At 40.3% G+C, this 25119-nt stretch overlaps 2 protein-coding genes across 8 annotated transcripts in view; one reads left to right on the forward strand and one right to left on the reverse strand.

The window, feature by feature from the left end:
• The window catches only part of plekhh2 (pleckstrin homology domain containing, family H (with MyTH4 domain) member 2), a 49037-nt gene extending 38825 nt beyond the window's left edge, over positions 1-10212 (reverse strand). The window contains exons 1-2 of one of the 3 annotated variants that reach the window (XM_061837321.1): positions 10150-10212; positions 7482-7616 (exon numbers count right to left, since the gene is read on the reverse strand). In XM_061837321.1, coding sequence (XP_061693305.1) covers positions 7482-7604 — 123 coding nt within the window. In that variant the 5' untranslated portion in view covers positions 7605-7616; positions 10150-10212. Of the gene's footprint in view, positions 1-7481; positions 7617-9460; positions 9908-10149 lie in introns of those variants that run through there. The other 2 variants (XM_061837322.1, XM_061837320.1) reach the window with 2 other exon arrangements.
• Positions 10213-10450: 238 nt separating this feature from the next.
• The window catches only part of thada (THADA armadillo repeat containing), a 98457-nt gene continuing 83788 nt past the window's right edge, over positions 10451-25119 (forward strand). For 3 of the 5 annotated variants that reach the window (XM_061837144.1, XM_061837143.1, XM_061837146.1), the window contains exons 1-19: positions 10451-10725; positions 10836-10969; positions 11098-11207; positions 11297-11427; positions 12843-12991; positions 13076-13108; positions 13190-13238; positions 13325-13506; positions 15725-15819; positions 18580-18803; positions 21333-22057; positions 22806-22960; positions 23062-23217; positions 23329-23436; positions 23510-23633; positions 23739-23884; positions 24098-24320; positions 24414-24549; positions 24662-24798. In XM_061837144.1, the coding sequence (XP_061693128.1) occupies positions 10897-10969; positions 11098-11207; positions 11297-11427; positions 12843-12991; positions 13076-13108; positions 13190-13238; positions 13325-13506; positions 15725-15819; positions 18580-18803; positions 21333-22057; positions 22806-22960; positions 23062-23217; positions 23329-23436; positions 23510-23633; positions 23739-23884; positions 24098-24320; positions 24414-24549; positions 24662-24798 (2956 nt within the window). In that variant the 5' untranslated portion in view covers positions 10451-10725; positions 10836-10896. Of the gene's footprint in view, positions 10726-10835; positions 10970-11097; positions 11208-11296; positions 11428-12842; positions 12992-13075; positions 13109-13189; positions 13239-13324; positions 13507-14158; positions 14240-15724; positions 15820-18579; positions 18804-21332; positions 22058-22805; positions 22961-23061; positions 23218-23328; positions 23437-23509; positions 23634-23738; positions 23885-24097; positions 24321-24413; positions 24550-24661; positions 24799-25119 lie in introns of those variants that run through there. The other 2 variants (XM_061837142.1, XM_061837145.1) reach the window with 2 other exon arrangements.

The following is a 25119-nucleotide window of genomic DNA, read 5'->3' on the forward strand; positions in this document are numbered from 1 at the left end:
GTGTTGTCCTTTTCGAAAAGAGCTTCGGTGTCAGAAGGGGCGTCGGAAAAATCCAAATATCTCTATTGTTCGGCTTCCATACTAGCAGGCACTGCGCGTTTTCAACGGCGGAAGTGACGATGACGTCAAGGACAGAGGACGCGACTAATATGGCAACCACTTGGATGTCGACGGACACTCAATTGCGCAACTTTGTGCATGGATAACGCGCTCTCCGCTCACTTTTTTTTCGTATAGACATTGAAGTGAATACTGTTATATGTATTTTTCATTACAATATCTATTTTAGAATGTTTATAGGGATGACAGTCCCACTTTAAGCTCTAGAGGAGAGGTATGACATAGTTGTGAGCACATCTACCTCACAGTTCTGAAATTCAGGGATTGAGATCTGGTTCTGCCTTTCCTGTACGTGTGTGGGTTTTCTCAGGTGTGAATGTTGGTGTGAATGATTGCTTCTAGGTACTGTGATTGCTTGGCTACCACTCTGGGGAGTAACCCTACAGAGGACAAGGGCAATGCCAATGCCCAATACCAATGTCTCTATGTGCCAATCACAGGGCACATAGAGACAAACAGTCACACTCACAATCACACCTAGGGGAAATTTAGAGTGTCCAATTAATGCATGTTTTTTAGATGTGGGAGGAAACCGGAGTGGCCGGAGAAAATTCAAGCAGGCATGGGGAGAACATGCAAACTCCACACTGGCGGGGCCGGGATCGAATCTGGGTCCTCAGAACTGTGAGGCCAATGCTTTACCAACTGATCTGTCATGCCTGGCCACGCCCACCCCGGGCTGGAAGCCAGGAGCATGACATGATCCACTGTGCTGCCGTAGAAATATATCGATATTGAAAGACGTTGCTTATTTTGTGTAGTCTTGACCAATGTTCCCTCTAAGCTGCGCCACTGCGCAACTGCGCAGTTGATGCACATTCTCAGCGCACATGAAAACCGATCCAGTGCAGTGAACCACAGCCTAATGTCTTTTTTTTTTTTAACACGGAAGCAGAGGGTCTCGCTCTTCAAGGGGTACACTGATAATTAGAAATCGAACACACAACCGCAACTTTATATCTGCAGGCATGACTGGTGGACCACATCCGTAACTTTATATCTGCTGGCATGACTGACCACACCCATACATTTTTCAAATGTGAGTGACTGCTAAAGCATTTGAAAATGTGATTGGACATTTGTTGTGGTGCAGGAAGAAATACAACATTTCTGATTTGAGCAGGAAACGTGTGGTTGAGTTCAACTTTTGCTGTTGGCTATTTTGCAGTCATGGCAAGGATGTTGGTTAATTACAAAAGGATGACACATGGAATAACGGTCCGTTTACATTTAATGACTCTGAAACTAGTTGTACATTTTATATAGAGATTTATAACTTCCCTTCCTGGAACCAGTCACCTCATTGTGGTGGAGGGGTTTATGTGTCCCGGTGACTAGGAGGTAAGTTGTTGGATTCACACCCCTGGTCGGGTCACCCATGACATACAAGTCGTAGGTTAGGGATGAGACAAAGCATGGCCAAAAGCCTACGATGATGAAAAATATATATGGATCAAGATGTACCTTGTCTGGACGGGGGTCACCGGGGACCCCCTATGGAGCCAGGCCCGGAAGTGGGGATGGAAGGAAAGTGCCTGATGGCCGGGCCTGCACCCATAGGTCCTGGCTGTCCACATCCCATGGGCTCACCACCTGAAGGAAGGGCCGTAGGGGTCTTGTGCAGTGCAAGCTGGGCGGTGGCTGAAGATTCAGGAGGAGCAGTGTGATTATTGTCCTGGCCGTGGAACAGTGGACCAGCTCTCCACCTCGCCAGGGTCCTTGACGGTCCATGGGAGTTTGCTCAACCAGTATACATGTGTTTTATGGACTTGGAGAAGGCCTTTGACTGTACAACAGGTGTCAGAGTTTGGTCTGCATTACTGGCAGTAAGTTGGAATCGTTTCCGGTGTGGGTTTGACTCCGCCACAGTTACCCTTTGTCACCGATTTTGTTCAGAACTTTTATGGACATAATCTCTAGGCTGAAGCGTAGAGGGGGTCCAGTTTGGTGCCCTCAGTACTGCATCTCTGCTTTTTGCAGATGATGTGGTTCTGTTTAGCTTCATCAAGCCGTGATGTCCAATGCTCACTGGAGTGACTCGCAACTGAATGTGAAGTGACTGGGATGAGAATCAGTACCTTCAAATCCGAGACCATGGTTCTCGGTCGGAAAAGGGTCCTCCCCAGGTCGGGGATGAGATCCTATAAAAGTTCAGTTATCTTGGGGTCTTGTTCACAAGTGAGGGAAGAATGGAACGAGAGATCGACAGGCGGATAGGTGCAGGATCTGCAGTGAAGCGGCCTTTGTATTGGTCGGTTGTGGTAAAGAAAGGAGCTACCTGACAGGCGAAGCTCTCAATTTACCGGTCGATTTACACTAAGATCCTACCCTCAACTATCCTGTGGATCGGGACCGAAAGAACAAGATTCTGGATACAAGCGGAAAAAAAAACAGTTTCCTCCGCAGGGTGTCCGGCTATCCCTGAGAGATAGAGTGAGAAACTTGCTCATCCAGGAGGATTTCAGAGTAGAGCTGCTGCCCCTCCGTATTGAGAGGAGCCAGATGAGGTGGCTGGGGCATCTGATTCGGATGCCTCCATGGTGAGGTGTTTGAGGCATGTCCCACCAGAAGGAGACTCTGGAGACGACCAAGGGCACGCTGGAGGGATTACATCTCTTGGGTGATTTGGGAACTCTTTGGGATCCCCCTGGAAGATCGGGATGAAGTGGCTGGGGTGAGGGCTGTCTGGGAGTCCCTGTTAAAGCTACTACACCCGTGACGTGACCTCAGGTAAGCGGTAGAAAATGGATGGATAGATTTATAACTTGGTCACAGTTACTCCAGGTGGTAAAAATTTTCTGACTTAGCCTATCTCAGCCAGAACTTGCCAATCAATTCCAGGGCACATACACAGTAGATAAACAACCATGCACACCTATGGAAGGAAAATACATCCAAGCACTGGGAAGATGTGTACACTCCAAACAGGAAGGTGTGAGCCCATACAGGTTTCTGGTTATTATTGTAAATGGAAAAAAAATCCTCAGGCAAACAGGAAGTCTATTATGTTGAAGAGAGAAGGCTGAGATATGTAAAGATGATAAATTTCCATGTGTTGAAACACAGACACGTGCAACACACTCAAAATGACCTTGTTCTGCAGCACGCATATGAAAACACATAGTTAACCAAACTAGCTATTTCCTCCCATGGGGAGCTCAATCTTTACACCAGGCCCCTGCCCTCCTCTTTCTACTTTATTTTCCTGTCCTCGTTTATTTTATCATTTCTCAGAAGATTTCTAGGATTTCATTATATTGCCAAGTCTGCTAAATGAAGTAATAGATTGAAATTGCCAGTAAAGAATAACTGCGCAATCGAATGAAAGTTTCATAAAGATAAATAACGTATTTGACCGATGACAACATTATTATCCCAAATTTTTCCGAGCTCATCTCCACAGATTAAAAACTACTGGGGTGCAAAGGCATCATGTACTTATCTTGAAGAAAAAAGGGACCATTTTACCATATAGTTTCAAGCCATATTTAGACGATATGTGGATTACTTCTCCACTAACAACGGACTCCCCGACAGACAGACGAGGAGGACGGACGACCCAATGACTATTCAAAATGACTGGCCCATAATTGTTTGATTTCCTAACCCTTTTAGGAGTCTTGTGTATGTAGCGTACTCAGGAGGACCCATGCCGGGCGAAGTAAGTACGACAGTGGTGCCCAGACACCTGTGGCCGGTGGTGGGAAGACCTCCTTTCTTCTCCCCGCCAGCAGTGCGAAAGTACGGGCCAGCCAGCCAGCAATACAATACAATACAATACATCATTTGGCTAGTTAGCTCGTGTTAAACGCTATTAAACTGGCTTTGCACTTCTATTTTGTTATTGTTTTGTGTTGTATTGAATTGTGTGTGATTAAATTGTCTTAAACACAATACAAGTGCTTTGTTATATTTTGCCCGTTTGACCAAGGGGATTTATTCTAAATTCACACATAACATATGCTATAAACTCTGAGACAAATTAGTCTTCCCAACTATTATTTTTTTAACACCTATATACACCTGTCATTTGGAACACTCAAAGCTCTTGTCCTTTGCACCTCTGCAATCCATTTTTCATGACGAATCGGGTCTTTCGGAAACGTGTGAAGAGTGAATCCATCCTCCCGAGAGTTTGAGCAAAATCCAGCAATACAACGAGCTGGCATTTTAGCTAATACACAGAAAGAACAGCTAACTTCTCGCCGGTACAATAGGGAAAAAACGCTCGAACCGCCACTGTAGGTGTCTGCAAAAAATGTCACTTCCTGGTTCTCCTTTAACACAAAATCCTCGAGAGAATATTCATGGCGGGAGATGAAAAAAATCGATATACAGCAACATTCTGACAGGGTGTGAACAAACGGATGAGTCCATTCCGGCTGAATTTTTTTTTTCTGGTTGACAACATATTAAATATTGTGTTTTAGGTGTCAGTGGCACTTTAAGGGCAATTTAGAACGTCCAATTAATGCATGTTTTTTTGGATGTGGGAGGGAACTGGAGTTTCGGGAGAAAACCCACACAGGCACAGGGAAAACATGCAAACTCCACACAGGGGGGACTGGCATTTGAACCCCGGTCCTCAGAACTGTGAGGCAGACACTGTAACCAGTTGCCCCAGCGTATTGCTCGGCACCAGCTTGCTGAAACTTCCATACTCCGATTTCTTTTCCAACATTGTATGGAGGTAGATGAGGCTTCTACCAGCCAATGTTAATGCGCATGCACCAGAATTAAATAACGATGACGTTTTGCATATGCTCCCAAAGACACCTCAAGATGTGGCAAAGTACTATTCCTTTTTTTATTAGTTACAATTTTGCCTGAGCACAAAGGCAGCAAATGGACAAGTTTTTAGCAGACAATGGAGGAGTTTGGCTTAAAATTAGGGAATAGTGACTCGTGAATATGCAAGGTTCCATTTTAGTTTGACCTTGATCCAAATAAAATTGACCTGTATATAATAATCTTGACAGCGGGTTTCCTTACTGGGAAGCAACATACATTAATAAATATTCAATACAATGGGTAAGCACAAAGACATTCTGTTGAGACAAATGTAAATAACTGCTATACAGTTTGTCTGAAGTTGAGTCAACCCCATCATGCCGTTCATGGTGAAACCATGTGGTGAGACTGCTGTTTATATTAGAGCTCCCTGGAGTACAGTTTCAGATCTGGGCCACTGAGCAGCATGGGCCAGCCCAGTGCCAGCCAGCTCAGAGGGATGGTTGAAACTTCCTGTCTTCCTGTGATTCACCATCACATGACCAAGATATTTTTTTAACAGTCTACAAAACAACTAATTTATCATCATAGAACTATTATATTGATTTGGCTAATATAATTCTTTTTGTTGCTTTTCATTACACCTGTAGCAGCATCATTTAACAAGTTGCAGCTCAGTAATGGGACCCTGTGTGATACAATTGATACAATGTCTCAAAAACACACTTATCAGTCCCAAAATATTTGATTTTTTTCTTCATGATGTTTATAAGTAATAAAGTGGTGCAACTATCACAGGGGTGGCCATCAAGTCACAAATTAAGACCCACCTTTTTTACCGTGTTATGGCAAAGAGCCACATTACACACGTCATGAGAAAGCCAGTTTTGCAAAAAATACAATGCTAAAGTTTCCTGCTGTGGTCACGTGACTGGGTCGGGAGACATAAAGACGTCTTCTCGAGGTTAACTCTTCTTTCTCTTATTGTAAAGCTGACCTGGGTGGTGACCAGAATAATGCCATTCTTCTCCGGTGGCCACCATGCTTTTTTTTCTTCTCTACCTCCCGCTGCACATAATGCGGAGTCCCGTCACACTTATCCATCGACAGACACACACACACACACACACACACACACTGAGCTTGTTGTTACAAAACCTGTAATAAATGTATTAAATGCAAGCAAGGCATGCAAGCAAATACTGTAATAAACGCAACTAGCATAATGAACTCAAGCAAAGTGCATACATGCGGACGCACATAAACCGAACATCGATATGCTTCCGTGCCTTCACGAGAGCCGCACGAAAAGAGGCATATAGCCGCATGTGACTCGAGAGCCACGGGTTGACCACCCCTTAACTACCATGTAGCAAAGATGCTGCAAGATTGCCTCAATCACATCACAATCAAAAGACTGCATAATAATCCTCTACTATTTAAATATGTATGTGCAAGGCCTATAGGAGGCTACTAATGAGTGACTAATGCAGTGATAATACTCCAATGTTAACCAGTTTTATCAATGAATGTATTTCTTTGCCCCCCCCTCCTTGCCCTTTGAGAGCTTGGATAGGCTCCAGCACTCTCCACGCCCCTTGTGAGGATAAGCATCTAAGAAGATGGATGGATGGATTTCTTTGGTATTTTAGTCCAGTGACTTTATATCAGCAGATTACAGATTTTTGGGGAGCTGAAATATCTTTTGCGGAAACAAAACTGTTTCTGTAGTCTACTGTGCCTATGACGAAATGCTGAGAAAAATCCTTGCTTTTTTGGGGAGTTTTACGTGATGTTTACGTTATATTTTCTAACAAAAATATCAAGACAGAATGTTTGAAGAACATCTTGCTAAACTGTGATTTGCTTTTGCACTTTTTAAATCACCCAAAAATCAAACGAGTAACTTTTCAGTGAGACAAAACTATATTTTTGTTGGATGTTGCTTTTGTACTGAATCCTGATGACTTCTTGACAAATTATCTAAGGTGTCTTCGAATTTTATTAATCGTTATCTTGTTATTCACCATTTCAATTTTTTGTTGTTTGTTTATTTCAAATATTCAAAATCATAATCCACACGAGAATCCAGAGTAAACAGCAGCAAGGTAACTCAGTCTGTGGGGGAAGATGGATAACACAAAATTGATAATTCAAATTTTAAACTCTGAGCAGTTGATTATTAATAGTGTGACATCAAATTGTTAATCACTTATTTTTTCACCTTCAAATCATTGGTACCACCCAACCCATCCTTGAGGACTTGCACGCTACAAAAAGTATTTTTATTTTTTTTTGTCTCTTCTCAATGTGGCGTGGCTCCAACTACTGGAGACAAATTCCTTGTGTTACTGACATACAGTACTTGGCAAATTAAAGAGAATTCTGAGGATTCTGATTCTGAAGGAACTCAAGCTTTTGTGTTTAGTTTCATCCTGTGCATTTTCATTGATTTAGATTTTTTATTTCATTCGTCTTCCTCCCACAGTAGAAGTGAGCAGTCCTTTACTAAGTACAGTACACCGTACTGTTCTCCCTAAGTGACCTCGAATGAATACTATAGGAACCTCAACTCTGTCACAGTGATTATTTAGAGTATTTAAAGTGGAAAGAAATTTGCTGCAACCAACCTTTTCAGCCGTAAGTTCACGGATTTTGATTATCTGAACTCTGAACTTCATAAGCAGAGCCTCGAGAACCATACATTTGTCCTTCCAGTCTGCTTGACTCATGGTCTCCTCACCTTCTGCCATTCTGCCTGCGCTCTGGAAGACACATGTAGACACTAACATCACACTGTAAATAGGGCAGCATGGTCATGGAAAAATGATAGTCACTATTATTTCCAATGATTTTGAATAAACATGACTGTTCATTCATTCATTTCTCACTGTGGTGGGAGCAATGGTGTGTGTGATTCTGTGTGTGTGTGTCACTCATGTTCACGTTTACGTACACACAGGCACGCACACACACATTTAAACACACACGCTCGTAGTTGCCTTCATGAACTACAATTAGCATCTAACAGTTAAGCGTCTGCGAATGGTGTGCTTGTGTACATTTACGTAGGTACTGTACTTACCGTTCTGTGCACTAAGTTGCTGATTTCATGTGGCTTCAACTACATATGTAAGTTGTTGGTTTGTGTTTATATCATTCTCCAACTTGTGTGGCGTACATTACCAAGTAATTGGTATATTTAAGTTGATCCTTTTCTTGGTAATGTGGATCAGTAATATTGCTCCCAGTTGGCAGCTGCTGGAAGTAACTTTTTCTAACTTAGTTGCTTTTGAAAACAAGAAATCATTAAGTTACTTTTAAGCTCAAGTAATCACTAAAGGAATTAAGTTACATTTTCAAGGTAACTGTTGCAACACTGATTGTTGCTCAGATATTAAGACACTAGCCAGACCTGAAAATGAACTGTGAGCCCAGTGGGACCAGTGTGGGCAGTGGAAGTATCACTTTGCGCAGCCAAATAGAAAAGCACCAGTAAGCACTACGACCCAAGTTTTCCAGGGCTGTTGATGGAAAATAGATAAAAGAGAATGATAGAGGATAACCTTTAATGGCAGACGAACATGACATAAAGCCTGGCTTGCTGCTCCATGTAATAACCTCTCATTACCCAGCTGGCGTCTGAGCAAAGAGACTGAAAACATGCTGAGAACGACTATAAACTGGCTTCCACTGACTTATTTTTGTCAATTTCTGCAGTGGTAAATGCTGGTGATGGCAAAGCGAGCGGGCAAATGGATATTTTTTTAACAATAGCTTATTCTTGAAGTTTGAAAACCCATTTTTAAATGCACATAAGCAAATAGAACACAACTCCACATACTAGATTAACCATATCAAGATTAATGTAGTTGTCTTTTACATCATTAAGGAAATGTGTTATTTTTCTTACATGTATGCCTTTTTTTTTTTGCTTTTCCCCAAAATGTCATCAAGCGGATGATTTTTTTAATTTTGTCTATGAAATGACCCTTTCCCGTTTTCAAATTACCTGTTGAAACATTAAACTTCTTGTGTTTTACATCATGAATGAAATGTTATATTTTTCCCGCATGCATAACTTTTTTTTTTTTTTACTTTTCTCCAAAATTTCATCAAGTGAATGATTTTTTCATTTTTTGTCTCCTTGATGGCCCTTTCTGGTTTTCAAACTTCCTATTGGTTAACAATTACAGATGCTCTCTTGTTGAAAATCTGTAATTGCTTGATTATTGATTTCTTACCGTGGTGAGCATTTACAATAACTTTCATCAAAGTAATATGGATGGGTCACTTAAACTGAACTCGATGTCATCGAAATGATAATATAAAAGATGAAATGAAAATAGTTTGCTCATGAATTGAAGTGGATTTTAAGGAAATTTATGGACTCAATACACCATATTTGCATACTATGTGCTGTTCCATAAAAACAAAGACTCATTGTCTACCCACAGCTGCTGACACCCGTCCACTGATGGGAACGAACGTCACTAATATTCAAAATGAAGTCATTGTTCACTACAACAGTGGCGCAAAAAAAAAAAAAAACATCCATCAAAACACGATGCATATACCGGTTACGTTTTGTCAAGAAATAGCAACTTACCTTGTGTTTCTCACGATACTATTTCAAGAGTTTCCCGACATACCCATGAAAGGGAGATGATGGATCACAGTTACACGCGTGTTTTCACGCCATGACCATGCCAACCTCAAGAAAGTTTCAGACTCCCGTGGACGGTTCATATGAGTAAACCAACTTTCTCTCGTCCCTAAGAGTTTCCAGGGAGGAAAAAAAAGCTGGGCTGGCGGTTCGTTGTGGTTTTGTCAACAGATCCAATCACATATTAAGTGGGCGTTGATTTGCGTGGGAGAAAAGCGACGAATATTTGATTGACTTATGTTTAACACCAATGAAACGACCGAGCGCTATTTCGAGCCAGGACACACTTTTTTGAGTTTTCGTGAATATAATTGGCTCTTGAGCACTGTGAAGCAATGAATTATAGTTAGAGAAGACTTTAACAAGGATAATATGTTAGAAATCGTCATAAAATTAAGTAATTAATTTGATACCGCAGTCAAACCGGAAGTGATGAGTACATAGATGTATACTGCTTGGTACCTCTATGAGCGGTTTGGCCCGTTGCTGGTAAGGGTTAGGGTTTGATTAAATTTATGGAAAATGGTGTTAGGGTAAGGGGTATGGAAAATAATTATATGAGTCGTATGATATTTTAAAAAAATACAATGAAAATTAAGTGTTAGGTCACAGTTCCGTACAATCTGACTTACACTGTAAAACGGTCACGATACACATCAAGTGTGAACCTCTACATTAACTACCGTACAAAGTAGTCAACGTTATATCTATTTAAATAGCTCTATGTTTAAAAGTGAGCACAAATATAACACTCATTTCCTGCCGTTTCAAATTAAAACTTCTCATATTCTGTTTTCGATTAGTATTACAAAATAAATAGATTAATAATATAAAATAAATGTTTTTGGACAACAGAAAAAAGAGCTAGACTTTACAGTAAAGAAGCTATTGATCTTCTCTTTAGGAGAGACTAGATTTAATTGGATTAAAAACAAATATACATTAACTATGAAACGCAATCACACCGGAAACTGACGCAGATCGGACGCTTGAATACAATTTGGGAAACTGGTGCCACATGTCAGACTCAGTGGAATGCCGAATATCTTTATTAACGATATATTATTCAGTATTGTTCATTCTGACCAAATTCAAGCCTGTACTCCGATATAAAATATTATACAATCTTCATCCTAGGCATCTTGGTATTTTACATGCACAGTTACCGCTGTATGGCTAGCAAAATTCGCTAGCAACAACCAGTTGTGGTAAGTGTCAAAGGTTTGGTTCTAAATCATGGCAGTTTATAATGGCAGACGTACATATTTTGCGGATGTTTGTTGATGCTCCTTCTCGTTTGCCGGTTCCTTTGAATTAGGGGACGGCTCCTGACTTTTAAGATTTGTTTCAAATTATGTTGTGTTGAATACCGCTGTGCCATGGTGGTTAAAAAGAAGACGCCCAAAGTCGAGGCTTTGGTTTTGGACGGAGAGAAACTACGCAAGCTTTTAGGTAATGTGGTCGAAACGAAACCATGTTAAAACTTGATGGTTTATGACGGATAATGTTGTAATCCCAAAGGTTCTTCACACTTAATTGTGTCACATCTTTAAAACTGAACAGTGTACTTTTGTTTCTAGCATCTCTATCTGTGGATGGAGGACACGATGGAGTCAGGCAGGTCGCCAAAACTTTGCAGACCTGTCTGGAGCTCAAAGACCCAGTGCAGCAGATCCAGCTGGTCAAAAAGGTGATTACAAATAGCCAAATACACTATTGTGTTTTGATTTGTATTTATGTCAGAGGATTATATGGAGCCATGCGTTCATTCTACATCAGGCTGGTTTGCTGCTGGAGGCCCTCTGCGAAGAGCCATCTGATGGAGAAATTTTAGGAGCTTGTCTGAAGACATTGGCCCTCGGCTATATTTCCCTGCAGGCCAAGAATCCCATGAGACGTGCCATTTCCAGGTGCACAATATAACATTCAAATGTTCTGGAATGAGTTTCTTTAAGGACAGACTCAAGATACAGAGTTCATGACGAACTAAGGCCCAACAAAGACACACGTTTATAGGCTGGTGCCAATTTTGATATTTGGCAAAATAAAATCCCAATAACCATTGAAATGGCTGGTTAACAAAATAATTGTCATTTAGTATTTAACATTACAGCAGAGGGAAATTTTGATTGTCTGATTAGCGTGCAAACAAACCGGATAATTTGACAGGGTTAATATCGGCCAATGAAGTAATTCAAATGATAGTTTGGATAATTGGCAACTCATCACTGACTGTAATGTAATTTCCATGTTTTTGAAAAAATTTGCTAATGATAGTATTTTTTTTAATTAAAAAAACTGAAAAGCAGTTCCAATTTATTACTCACAATAGATTTTCAAAACATTTGATAAGTTTTAAAGAACTGCAAATAGTCATTGACTAAATTTGCAGCATCAGGTCACATTTCCAGAAATTAAAAGGTTTTTTAATCAAAAACATACTGTAAATGACGTTCTATTTTCACACATGTTGTCTTAGCAGCTTCACAATTCTTACTTCATTTAAACTTGTGACTTTTTGGGCAGTTTCTGTTTGAATTTTGTTGAGACGATTCATTGTTATGCTTGATCATTTTGTCAGTTAAAGCACTATTCCTCTTTTGCTACCACGGAAGAAAGTCGTCAGTCATGAAGTCCACGTACCTTTCAGAGGACAAATGTAACTTTCAGTGAATAGATCTCTTAATGCTGCAAATTAAATAAATTACTTTTTTTCAATTCTCCAAACATAGTATTTCTTGAATGTTTATGCATAATGTGTGGACCCCACCAATATAATGTCATTGGGAGGTTTATTCAAAAACATTTCTCACAGTTGATGACCTGAAATTTATGCTGACTGTCAGTTTATAAAATACTTAGAAAAATCTGAGAAAAATATAAGCACAATAATTTGGAATAAGTTAAGTGAGTTAAACAGTTATAACAAGTTAGTTAACGTATTTAGAAAAATCTGGGTCTCATTTTAATCCAGAGTAAGTAGATTTTTACTGTCATGAATTAAATTCATACACGCGTGCATATTCTAGAGATTCTACCTTTTGATTTTAAGCCACTACAATGGTGGACATGGCAAACACAGCTACTATCATACTGTATAGAATAGGGGCCGAGTTTAGCTTCTGGGGTGCAGTTAATAATTACATCAATAAACAAATCTTTTTGTCTGATTTGATTCAATATAAGGAGGTTTTATATTCCACCTAAACTATTAAGTCAAGTATGTTATTGCCAATGTGAACTGAGTTTTCTTTCTCTATTTGCATTGGAATTTTTTTTTTTAATGCATTATGCAACATTTGACTGAGCGCCCCTCTGTTTTTAGTGTTCTGAATTCACTACCAACCTGGCTCCAGGAACGAACCACAGTTTGTCTGTCCATGTGCCTCTCAGACTGTTTGTCTGATCCTTCTCCAGACCAATATTCACATGTTGTGAACACCATTGCTGGCTGCATGGAAGGCTTCCCTCTGGGTAACTACACAAGTACTTGGGGTGCCACTTGATTTCTTTTCATACACAGTATTCCACTCTGACCACTAACTGGACTATTTTTAGGCGAGAGATGCATCCATCAACTCCTTCCAGAAGGTTTGTTTTTGTAGTTCTGTAGGGAGTTTTTATTTTTATTTTGAGCAAGGTCCTCCCTTGACCCTGTTGTCTTCCATCTAGTTTTGCAGTTTCTCCACAAGGGATTGAATGAATATCTGAATCAAAACAGGTATGCTGTACTGGAGTTCTGTGTGAAACTTTAATAGCACATCTCTCATAAACTGCCTCTTTCGCCCTCTGCTGTTTATAATGTAGTGTCGCAGGTGGTCACATTGCTCAAGCCCAGCTGATGCATTTCTGTCTGGCGGCAGTGAAAACATCAATGCTGGTCATCCAGCGATGCCAAGCTTCTATTAGTTCTGCCCTTACGATCCACCAGACACTGAAAGACACACTTAGCACCCTGCTGGACTGCTACATACGCATTATTATTGATGGTAAGAAACTGCAGCACTGACGACGAAATCAAATCAGCTCATTTAAATAACTCATCCTTGATTCTTAATTCTCAACTTTACCAAGGTATTATATTGTCTCTGTTTTAAGATTGTAACTTTGTGGGAATATTTGCAGAAGACACTAGATATTTTTTTCCCCCCATTTTTAAATCCTTCAAGACAGCAGTGTAAAACATGTTTTTGTCAAGTGCTGCATCTGTTATTGTTGGCTTCATTCAATTGTAAAAACAGTTGGATGTACAATGCCTTGTGAAAGTATTCAGCCCCCTTGAACTTTTCATCCTTTCACAACATTTCGGGCTTCAAACATAAAGACATAAACTTTCCTTTTTTGTCAATAATCAACAACAAGTAGGACACAATCGTAAAGTAGAACAAAATTTATTGGATGTTTCAAACTTTTTTTTTTTTTTACAAATAAAAACGTGAAAAGTGGGGCGTGCAATATTATTCGGCCCCCTTGCATTAATACTTTAAAGTGGGGCGTGCAATATTATTCGGCCCCCTTGCATTAATACTTTGTTGCGCCACCTTTTGCTGCAATTACAGCTGCATGTCGTGTGTGGTATGTCTCTATCAGTTTTGCACATTGAGAGACTGAAATTCTTGCCCATTCTTCCTTGCAAAACAGCTTGAGGTCAGTGAGGTTAGATGGAGAGCGTTTGTGAACAGCAGTCTTCAGCTCTGCCCACAGATTCTCGATTGGATTCAGGTCTGGACTTTGACTTGGCCTTTCTAACACCTCGGTATGTTTATTTGTGAACCATTCCATTGTAGATTTGGCTTTGTTTTCTATCATTGTCCTATTGGAAGATAAATCTCCGTCCCAGTCTCAGGTCTTTTGCAGATCCCAACAGGTTTTCTTCCAGAATGGTCCTGTATTTGGCTCCTTTAAACCTTCCCATCAATTTGAACCATCTTCCCTGTCCCTGCTGAAGAAAAGCAGGCCCAAACCATGAGGCTGCCACCACCATGTTTGACAGCTGGGATGGTGTGTTCAGGGTGATGAGCTGTGTTGCTTTTACGCCAAACAGATCGTTTTGCATTGTGGCCAAAAAGTTCAATTTTGGTTTCATCTGACCAGAACACCTTCTTCCACATGTTTGGTGTGTCTCCCAGGTGGCTTGTGGCAAACTTTAAACATGATTTTTTTTATGGATATCTTTGAGAAATGGGTTTGGATGGATTTATGCAGTGTATGACTGATTGTTGTCCTATGAACAGACTCCCACCTCGGCTGAAAATCTCTGCAGTTCATCCAGAGTGATCATGGGCTTCTTTCCTGCATCTCTGATCAGTTTTCTCCTTGTTCGAAGTGAAAGGTTAGAGGGACGGCCGGGTCTTGCTAGATTTGCAGTGGTCTGATACTCTTTCCATTTCAATATGATTGCTTGCACAGTGCTCCTTGAGATGTTTAAAGCTTGGGAAATCTTTTCGTATCCAAATCCGGCTTTAAACTTCTCCACAACAGTATCTCGGACCTGCCTGGTGTGTTCCTTGGTCTTCATGATGCTCTCTACACTTTAAACAGAACCATGAGACTATCACAGACCAAGTGCATTTGTCTGGAGACTTGATTACACACAGGTGGATTCTATTTATCATCATCAGTCATCATTGGATCATTCAGAGTTCCTCACTAAACTTTTGCAGTGAGTTTTTCTTGACTGAAAGGTGCCACATAATATTGTACGCACCACTTTTCAGTTTATAACTATTCAATGAATTTTATTCCACTTCATGATTGTGTCCCATTTGTTGTTGTTTTGTTGATTCTTGACAAAAAAAAACATTTTATATCTTGGTTTGAAGCCTGAAATGTGGCAAAAGTTTGAAAAGTTCAAGGGGGCTGAATACTTTCACAAGGCACTGTATAACTGCGTCATTAATTATTATTACATTTTTACCAGCAATTGAATATTACGTCTTTTTAAAAACTAATTCTAGTTTTAAAATAGTAGGTCAGGGAAAAACTACAAGCAGTTATTCATCTATATCACTTTTCTACTTTTTTTAAACAGTGTAGTCTCAAAAGCATTTGCTCGTATTGTTACATAAAACGACACATTTTCATTTTTTTGAATACATTGTCATACTTAAACGTTAAATGTTAAATACAGCTAAAACAGTAAATGATAAATGTTTAAAATTATTGACATACATTTTCCTCTTTCTCTCTGTCCTCCATTGAACCCAGAGGAGTTTGTGCAAGCAGTTCAGAGTACATCTGGTATGGCTGTAGTAGTATTAATCAGATCTGTGATGGGCTCTGGAGATGAAGTTGCATCTGTGGTAAGTTTAAAGGTCCACTGTCATGAAATGCATGATATTTAGTATGTTATTCATGAAAAAACAGCAGCCGGTATGGACCCAGCCGTTTTTCACCACAAAACAGGAGTTTGACGTATATGGCTTTTTGTAACTCCCGCCATGAAAATCCTCTCGAGAGATTTGTTTTCGAGAAGAAGCAGGAAGTGATGTACAGGGCAGTAGCGCACTCAAGCGGTCTCCTCTGTTTATACTAGTTTTACCTGCTGGAAGGTAGCTCGTTGTTCCTTAGTGTTAGCCAAAATGCCGGCTTATTGTATTGCTGGATATTGGTCGAACACTCGCGAGGATGGATTTACTCTTCTTACTTTTCCAAAAAATCCTGTTCGTTGTGAAAAATATATTGCACAGGTGCATAGACGAGAGCTTCGTGGGTTCCAAATGACAGGTAGGTGTGTATACAGCTACTAAAAAAACAATAGTTGGGGGGGGGGGGTAATCCTTAAGTCAGGGGCACTAAATGTGTCGATTTGCGCATCGAAAGGCTTCCGTAGAGCAGACGCTGAAGGACGGCCTCCACAGGCCTTGTGGATCGCCACCGGCCTTGTTGGCTGGGGTGGCTCGTCGTGGCTGGCCCACGGTGGCTCATCTCTGCTGCGGAAGTGGATCGGACGGGGAGACGGTTTGGCCGCGGCGTCGTCGTAGCTCACGGGCAGCGTTGTTTGAGGTGGATCGGGAGGAGGTGGTTTGATCTGCATATCATCTAAATAGGGCTCAAAACAATAGGGTAATATTGCCCTGGTAACTTAACCTGGTTGTGAGATTTTCTCTTCTTCGAAAAGAGCTTCTGTGTCAGAAGGGGCGTGTTCATCTCCCACTGTAGGGGCCACAGTGTGTTTTCAATGGCCAATGTTCGGGGAGACGTCGCAGACAGGAGATGCAGCTAATATGGCGACCACTTGGATGTCGAATGACACTTCCGCAACTTTGCGCATGGATGACGAGCTCTCCACTCATATTTCTTTTTTCGTATAGACATTGAAGTGAATGCTGTTGTATGTATTTTTCATTACAATATCTATTTTAGAATGTTTATTGGGATGACACTTTAGCTTTAAAGTGCTGATTTACCAGTTTTAATTTATCTGATCATCTATGGCAACACACATGCAAAGTCTTTGTTTATATATTGTGGATTGATTGAATAATTCAAAGGGGGAACTGTGTTGGAAATTTTACGCATTTCATAAGTATCAAACATTAGTTCTATTAGTTCTATCTTGAACTTTCACAGGCTTTGTGTAGCTGTGGCTGCTAGCTCTCCAGGTCATGCTGTTTGTAACACTTGTCCCTAGATGCTTTATGGTTATGTTGTTCTACTGGCTCAATGTGTGTGAAACGTGGTGCAGCTGGACATAGTTTTGTTTTGTCTTTCTTACTCTTGTTTTGTCGTTCTGTCTCTCTTACTTTAATACAGTGGTACCTCGTCTTATGAAATTAATTGATTACGGAAGTTTCTTCGTAACCTGATTTTTTTTTCTTAAGTAGAATCGCTTTTTACATGTAAATAGCTTAATCTGTTCCAAGCCCCTCCAAAATACGCACCTAAACCTTTTATAAATTATAAAAATGCCTCGAAAATTGACAGCTGGGAGAAAACATACGTACGAATGTATGCACTGACACAACTTAATTCCACTAAAATTAATACATTTCACTTAAAATTATGAATTCAAAAGAAATTAACCTTTTTCTCAACTCTTTATTGTGTAATTTTTTTTTTTTTTTACTTTTCTGTTTTATAATTTTTTTTTTTTTTTTTTTTTTTGCATTTCATTTTTCACTCATTTTAACTATCGTTGCTTTTTTCGCCCGTTTCGGTTAAGTTTCACAACCGGCAGTGGTTGTTGCCGGATATTTTATAAAGTACTGATCCAAAGACGTTTGCCCTTAACGGCTTTTGATAATCTTTCAAAAATATACAAGGCAAACGTCATCGAAGTGAGCAACATCCCGACTAGTGAACACTTTTTTTCCCGCATGATTCTTTTCAACAACTTTGAAAAATGTGGAATTATGTCAACAATTCTTTTATTAGAGCTGACAGAATAATGGCTGTCTCCTACTCTACGTCATCCTCACTGCACTGTCGAGTTTTGCATTCCCTCCAACTCCTTCAGCTCCTCGATTGAAAGTTCCTCGTAGTGCATTTTCAAACCGAACTACAAATATATTAACGTTTTGTGGAATTAGGGGGCTGCGAATAACATCACGTATTTAAATTTTCGCCTTTCCTATCCAGAATTTTCCTTTTTAATGAGAGTATTTTTGAAGAGGTTATTTTTCATTGCAAGAGACGTTCGTTAGTAGAGGTACCACTGTAAAACGAAGGTATTTTTGGTCTGAACTTCAGTTAAGTGTGACAACTCGTAAGATCTTTTCCTCTCTTTGCAAAGACTTTTTCTTTTTGTAATAACACCCCACAAAGAGAAGATTGCTACGTTATGGTGTCTGATAAAGATTTTGCCAAAACACTACATAAAAAAAAAAAAAAAAAAAAGGAAAATCATCAGAGAATACTCTTTGGAATCACTATTGTGAGATAAAAGGAACTGCACAAAAATTAATACACAATTTATTTTTGATCTTCAGTGATGCCAGTATATGTAAGCCAATGAAATATGAAGTAAGTGAATATGTATATGGCAATATGTTATGTCAAAAATGATTAGGATATTTTTCAGTTAAACAATCACAGTGTATTGTTATCCTGTGCCATTGCAGGTGTGCAGTTTGCTCCGGAGCTCAGTGTGCGGCTTGGACTCGGTGCCCGTATGGATTAAGCAAAGGTGTGAGCCCTTGTGTAGGAGTGCTTGCCTGTCAGGTGTGTCTACATATTTGTGTCATGGGGCCCTGGCCATGCTAAGTTGGAAGGGCTCCCCCACTGGCCCACACTGGGAAGCACTGCTCCTATTGGTCCCAAACACACTGCTGGATCTAGATGTCACGTAAGTAATTTGAAAAAAGCAACACTGTTGTCACTACTTCAGAAGGATAAAAGTTTGTGAACAAGGTTTACTAGCATACAGAAGAAATTTGGGATATTTGGCTTTTGGTTGACATTTTAGGATCAACCTAATATGTATAATAAACTTAACATGGTAATTTAATTTTACCTTTCCCAAGTTTTTAAAGTGCATTTGAAATGGTTTAGTCTTTGAGTACTTCTTTCTAGCTTCTTTTTAAACAAGAAACTGAATGGCAAAATGTACCTTTTTTCCCCACCCAAGGATTTCCACTTTCATTACTGTTTATGACTTTCAGTCTCTCTACCTACATTGCAACTCGCTGGTTACATTCTGTGACTAAAGCCCAGTGATATATCTTCTCTGTAAACTTTTGAAGCCTTGCAAAGCCCAAGTACCGTTAAACCAAAGTTCTGTGTCAACTTGTCATAATGGTAAAATGTGAACAGCATAATGAAGAGGTGTGGGTAAATACCAGTTTTAACTGAACCAGGAAATGCTTAGATAATTTTACACTTGAGACTATGTCAGTCTTGGGATGCACATCTCATGGAAACAATGAATCCACCCTAGGAACATTGGTTCCCTGCAGTTTATCATCACAAATTACAGATACGATAATCATCTGTTATATCACAATGCTTTGTGGTCCCACTTTCAGGAGGCCCCATAGCTCAGTGGTTAGAGCATTGGTTTGGTAAACCAGGGGTCGTGACACTCCCCGAGAGGGGTTGCGTCAGGAAGGGCATCCGGTGTAAAAACTGTGCCAAACAAATATGAGTGTTCATCTGAGATGTCACGCTGTGGCGACCCCTAGCGGGACAACCCGAAAGAAACTTTCTTTGTGGCCCCACTTTATTGCAGATTTTAATGAACTGTACTCTATTTTTTTATATTTTTGTTTTCCATTATGCTTTTAGGACAATATATTTCCAAAAATAAAAAAATGTAGACACATTTTTCTTTTTTTTTTTAATGTCAATGATGTAATGATATTAGAGCATAATGATTAAAGTACATCCTTTTTAAGAACAATTCACTTAATTATAAATCAATAAAAATGAACATTGACATTTTAATGTAGACCAATAAACAAAATGTCTTAGACAAAAAATATAAATAAAACAGACTCACAGTGCCGCCATTTTCTTGTCGGTTCTCGTTATTTCAGGCTCTCGTGTATCTCGTGATCAAAATTCGTGATTGCGTCTCGCATTGCAAAACACCGGAAAATTAGCAAAGAAGATAAATACATTTGATTTTGTCTCAAAGTCGATGGAGGGTAGGACCCAGATGCACGAAGCCGAGATGTAAGCGTGGATTTTAGGAAGGTTTATTGCTAGGCATAGGGCATACATGGGAAGGCCGTCCAACAGGGTAACGGTACAAGACTCACAAGGCAAAATACTTGGTCCAAAAAAGATGAAACAATGTCAAAAATGGTAAGACATTAAAAAACATTACGTGACTTAATATGGCTCAGTGATACTATGACGAGGCAGTTACGCTAGCTGATGTTCTTCAACACACATACAGATACACGCAACGATCTGGCAACAAGTGGCATGAAAAACAAGGCTTAAATACACAATGTAATCAGGGTGCAATGAGAATGTGGCACACGCCAATGCTGCCGCCCGCCTCGGTTGCTGTCAAACTCCCGACTTAACTCTATGCTTCTGCAGCAGCTGTGATTGCGTGCGTGGCCTTGGAGAGCCATGGCCCTGGCATATTTATTATTCGATGTACAAATGCTAGGGCGAGCGGGAATTTTTAGGTTGGTGAGGAAATCGGAACCACTACCTTTTTAATTTTTTTTTTTTTTCACGCCTGATCAAACCCATAGTGTGCTTTCAAGATACAGAAATGTTTTTTTCTTCCTCAAATGACTGGGCACCTCTATGCACCCTGGTTTTTTTGCAGCACCTTTCAGAAATTAGGGCTCATATGCGACCACATTAATTGCGCTCTAAAGCCTTGTCTTCATCTGTCCATTTTCTATACAGCTTATCCTCACTACGGTCATGGGTATGCTCCTCAAAGGAAAAAAAAAAGCATCTGCCGGATTTTCAGCACCACGTCAGAAGTTTTCAGCCATATCTCTGCATTCTAAGATGCAGATTGATCAGACTTTATTCGTCTTTGTTCATTTTTGTCCAACTCACATGGGATGGACATCCACCGAGATGCCTGAAATGTATTGTTTGATTCATGGATCATCCTTTTGTGGTGAATTACCATGTTCTACTCCTTGATAAAAAAAACAGCAATTTGTACAAAAAGCATAAACACATGGAACTGTAGGGTATATGCTTGAAATTTATAAAGGTCTCTGAATCTGATTTTAATTGTTTAGAGAAAGCAAATCTGTAAAAATTGTGTGGCTTTGTGTTCATCCTAAAATTTCACCTGAAAGTCATAGCCTGGTTGATCAAAATTGAATTGTGATTTCGATTGTGGCTTCTCACGATCATAAAAATTCTATTTCTTTGTGCATTCTTCTATTTGCAGTATAAAAGAGCCTAGTACTGTTATGGTGGTAGTTCGGGTCCTGACGCTGTGGAGCAGTGCTGCCTTGGACTGCATGCGAGGAAAGAGGCAGCTCTGTTCCCTCAGCCTCCAACAGTCACTCTGTGGAGGGTCTGATTTACACCAGCGCCTCCTTGAGCATATCTACTCCCACTGGGAGCATCCCTTAGATGGAGTCCGCCACCAAACATGCTCCCTGTTTCGCAACCTGCTCCTTCTCCATCAACATGCCAAATCTTCCACTTCTGAAGCAAATCCAGACAGTTATGTTATAGAGCTCACACAAAGACTGTTCCAGCTCGAGTGGCACATGAGAGGAAAGTATGGAGCTTTAGGCTGCCTTGTAGAACTCTATGGTGCTGGGTACCTGCTTAAGATCGAGCCACAACTTCCTTCATGTCTCCTGAGCCTAATGAGTGACCAGACCCTGGCTCCATATGCCAGTGACCTTCTGGAGAGGCTTTTTATCAGCCATAAAGCACAGCTTGCTGCTGAAGCCTCAAGAACAAAACTGACTACTCCAGAAGACTGGATGGAGAGTTTGCACCGGACATGGGTTGCACCCCTGCTACAGGTGCTTTGTAGCGGGAGAGTGGACGAGACTATTTATATGCTAGATAATTTCCTACCAAAGTTGCTGCGTTGCAGCCCATCCAGTCTGACACACATGGTGCAGGCATTGCAAGACAGACTTTCCTGTGGCAAAGGTAAAACCACAAAGACTCTCAATCATAAACATCCAGCCATCCATTTTCTATGCAGTTTGTCATTAGCGTCATGATTGAGTTGGAGCATATCGCAGTTGATTTGGGATGACAGGCATGGTCCACACAGGACTGGTCGCCATTCAATAGCAGGGCACATGTAGACAATTTACACTGACACTTGTGGGCAATTTATTCTTCAATGAAATGGGTTAGGTTGATTTTTCTCCTTTTAGGGTGAAGCTACAATTTATTATGCCCATGTACTTCTTTTCGAAACACATTTGTGCAGTTTTAAATTCAACTAAGTCATAGAATTAGGAGTACTGTATTTAAATTGATAGTTCATTAGTTGGTTCTATGTACCTAGATTGAGTACTGTAATAATTTTTATAACACATTTTTGTATGGTAAAAAAAGAAATTGTGTTGCCTGCTAGAAGCTGTTACCGGAATGGTTAGGGACTCGAGCTCTCTCCCAATCCCCAGTGAGTGTTTAAAAAAACAAAAAAAAAAACGTCAAGCAAATGCCCCACAGGAGCACTTTAACTCACCACGACTTCACACAGTGCTGCAACGCTAAACATTTGTATATAAATAAACCCACCTTTTTTCCCCTCTACTGCTCTACAAAAACTATTTGTAGTGCTCTGTTAAATGTTTTGGCAATGTCTTGGAAGCGTGTTCTTACAGTATGTTATTTTTAGCCCTATCAGATTTTAGTGTCTTTTTGTTTTTGGGATGTTCAACAGGTTCAGCTGGCAGTAGGGGAGCACTTGGCGCACTTATGACATGCTTGCGGGCAGCCAGGTCTCAAGGTGTGATGCAGACCACAGCAGAGGGTTTATGGGGGGAGCTGGCTCCTCTAAGTCTGGTTCGACAAGCACTCATACATAAGCATGATCAAGTAAGGATCTTAGAATTGCTCCATACCCCTATCAGCTTCACAATTGGTTAGTTGGTTAGTTTGTTACTCCTTATAACATATATTTGAAACATATCTTCCAGGTGACGATGGATGCTTTAGGTTTAGTCTGTGAAAGCAACCGCAGTACTGAGGTTTTAACCTCACAGGAAATGGATCTCATTCATCACTTCTTGGTTCCCAACCTCAACTGCCAGTCACCAAGCGTCAGGCAACAAGCTGTCAGTCTTTTCAAGAAGGTCAGACAAATTTCACTCCCCCCACCATGTTTAGCATACTGCACATTTTGTCAATGTAATGTAGGATTTGGTAATTATGTGTATCGACCTTTGTCAACCTCTGTTATATAGATGCTTTGCAGAGTAAAAGACAGTACACAACTGTTGCTAAAGAGACAGAGCCAAGAGAGAGACCAGGAAAAAAAAGCCAATGACCACCAGACTCTATGTCTTTATAAGGTACATTTAAAGCAATACATAGTTTCCCCCTTTAGCAACAGAAACAATAATAATCTGCATGTGTGTTATATAGGAATTCCTCCATCAGCTATGTACAAAGTTGTTTGATGTTTTGGTTCCGGGAGCGTCATTCTCTAAATGCCTCATGTCCCTCCACTTGCTTGGTCTACTGGCTGAACTCTTCACTTTTGGTACTGGTATGTACAGCCACCCACTCCAATGTTCATGCTTCAAAAAATAAAAAGCTGTTGAAAGTCTTGTTAATATGGAACAGGATGAGTTTTCTGCTGTCTTGTCCTCAGGGCCTGATGGGTTTGGGCTTGGTGAAGTTGTGACCTCTACCTATGCTCAGAATGTTCTCCACTGTGTGGCAAGCAACTTCCTGGAAGTCAAACTACTGGCTACAAAGTTGCTACAGAAACTTCCTCTGTCAGCAGTAGAACTAGAGGTTAAGAGGCCCTGTACACTTTTTCTGAATTGGCCTACATTATATTGAATTCTCTTTTGTACATGTATAATGTATAAAACAGTGAAGTATATTTTTAAATAGTCATTCAAATGTTTTTTAGTTTACCAATTTGTGGTTGTTGTTAGCTCATAATCAAGTACCTGAGGAAAAACAATGATCTGACTGATCTGATACTGATCTCTATGGTGTTAGGAACCACATATGATGTGTGGTATACTTAAGGCTGCACTGGAGCTGAGCACCAGCACCAATCCTTTTGACAGTGTAACAGCTGCCCACCTGCTCAACCTTCTGCTCCACCAGCCCAATTTGAGTCAGGCTCTACAAAACTGTGCCCAAGAGCAGGGACTTGACTTCCAGCCTCCTTCCTCATTGCCGCAGGCACCTGATGTTCAGGAGCTTAATACTTTATCAGGTAAGATGGTGTTTCAGAGCCCAAAAATGACACATTGTTTAATATGCAATAGAGAGTGATCATAGTATTGCATACATTATATTGTCTCCACAGTGATTCGGTTCTTGCTGTGCTGTCTGGAGTTAGAGGTCTTCAAAGCGGAGCATTGTCTCTTGCAGGCCGCCGCTGCTTTTCCTCTCTATGGCCGAGCCCATTGCATCACTGCGGTCCTTCAGAATCTCAACACAGAGTGAGAGCAATAACTGCATTTGTATCCTTAAAGCTACGTATGTCTCTTTTTTTTGAAACCAAATCATGCATTGACCTTAATAGTGCTCAATGAAATTGTGTGGTGCATATAGGTGTTTGTGTCATACAGAGGAGTGGAGGCGACTGGTGTCAGAGCTCATCACCATATGTTACAGAGTGTCAGATGTGGCCTCTCCTGTTGTCCAGAGCTCTGCTCCTGAAGGACTCATCCCCATGGATATTGGCACAGGTAATTTCTGTTTGCAATGACTAAATGCAACTTGGCTGAAGCATGAGCCCATGTTTTCTGAAAGTGTAAGCAAAACCAATTTGTCTATATAGCGCATTTCATACACTAGGTAACTCAATGTGATTTACTTAATTAATCGCATTTAGAAAACGAAGAAAAAAAGAATTTCTACAATTAAGTACTAAGAACAATAAATGAGCGTACAGTGCCAGAAATATAATATTAAAAATTGCTTGACTAGCTCACAACCACTCCAAATCAGATAGCTCCAGAACTCGTAGCCCCTGGTAAATGCAATGGGTTTGGCTATTTTAGTGAAAA

Source organism: Syngnathoides biaculeatus, chromosome 12 (assembly GCF_019802595.1).
Source record: "Syngnathoides biaculeatus isolate LvHL_M chromosome 12, ASM1980259v1, whole genome shotgun sequence".
In the NCBI taxonomy this organism is placed as follows: domain Eukaryota; kingdom Metazoa; phylum Chordata; class Actinopteri; order Syngnathiformes; family Syngnathidae; genus Syngnathoides; species Syngnathoides biaculeatus.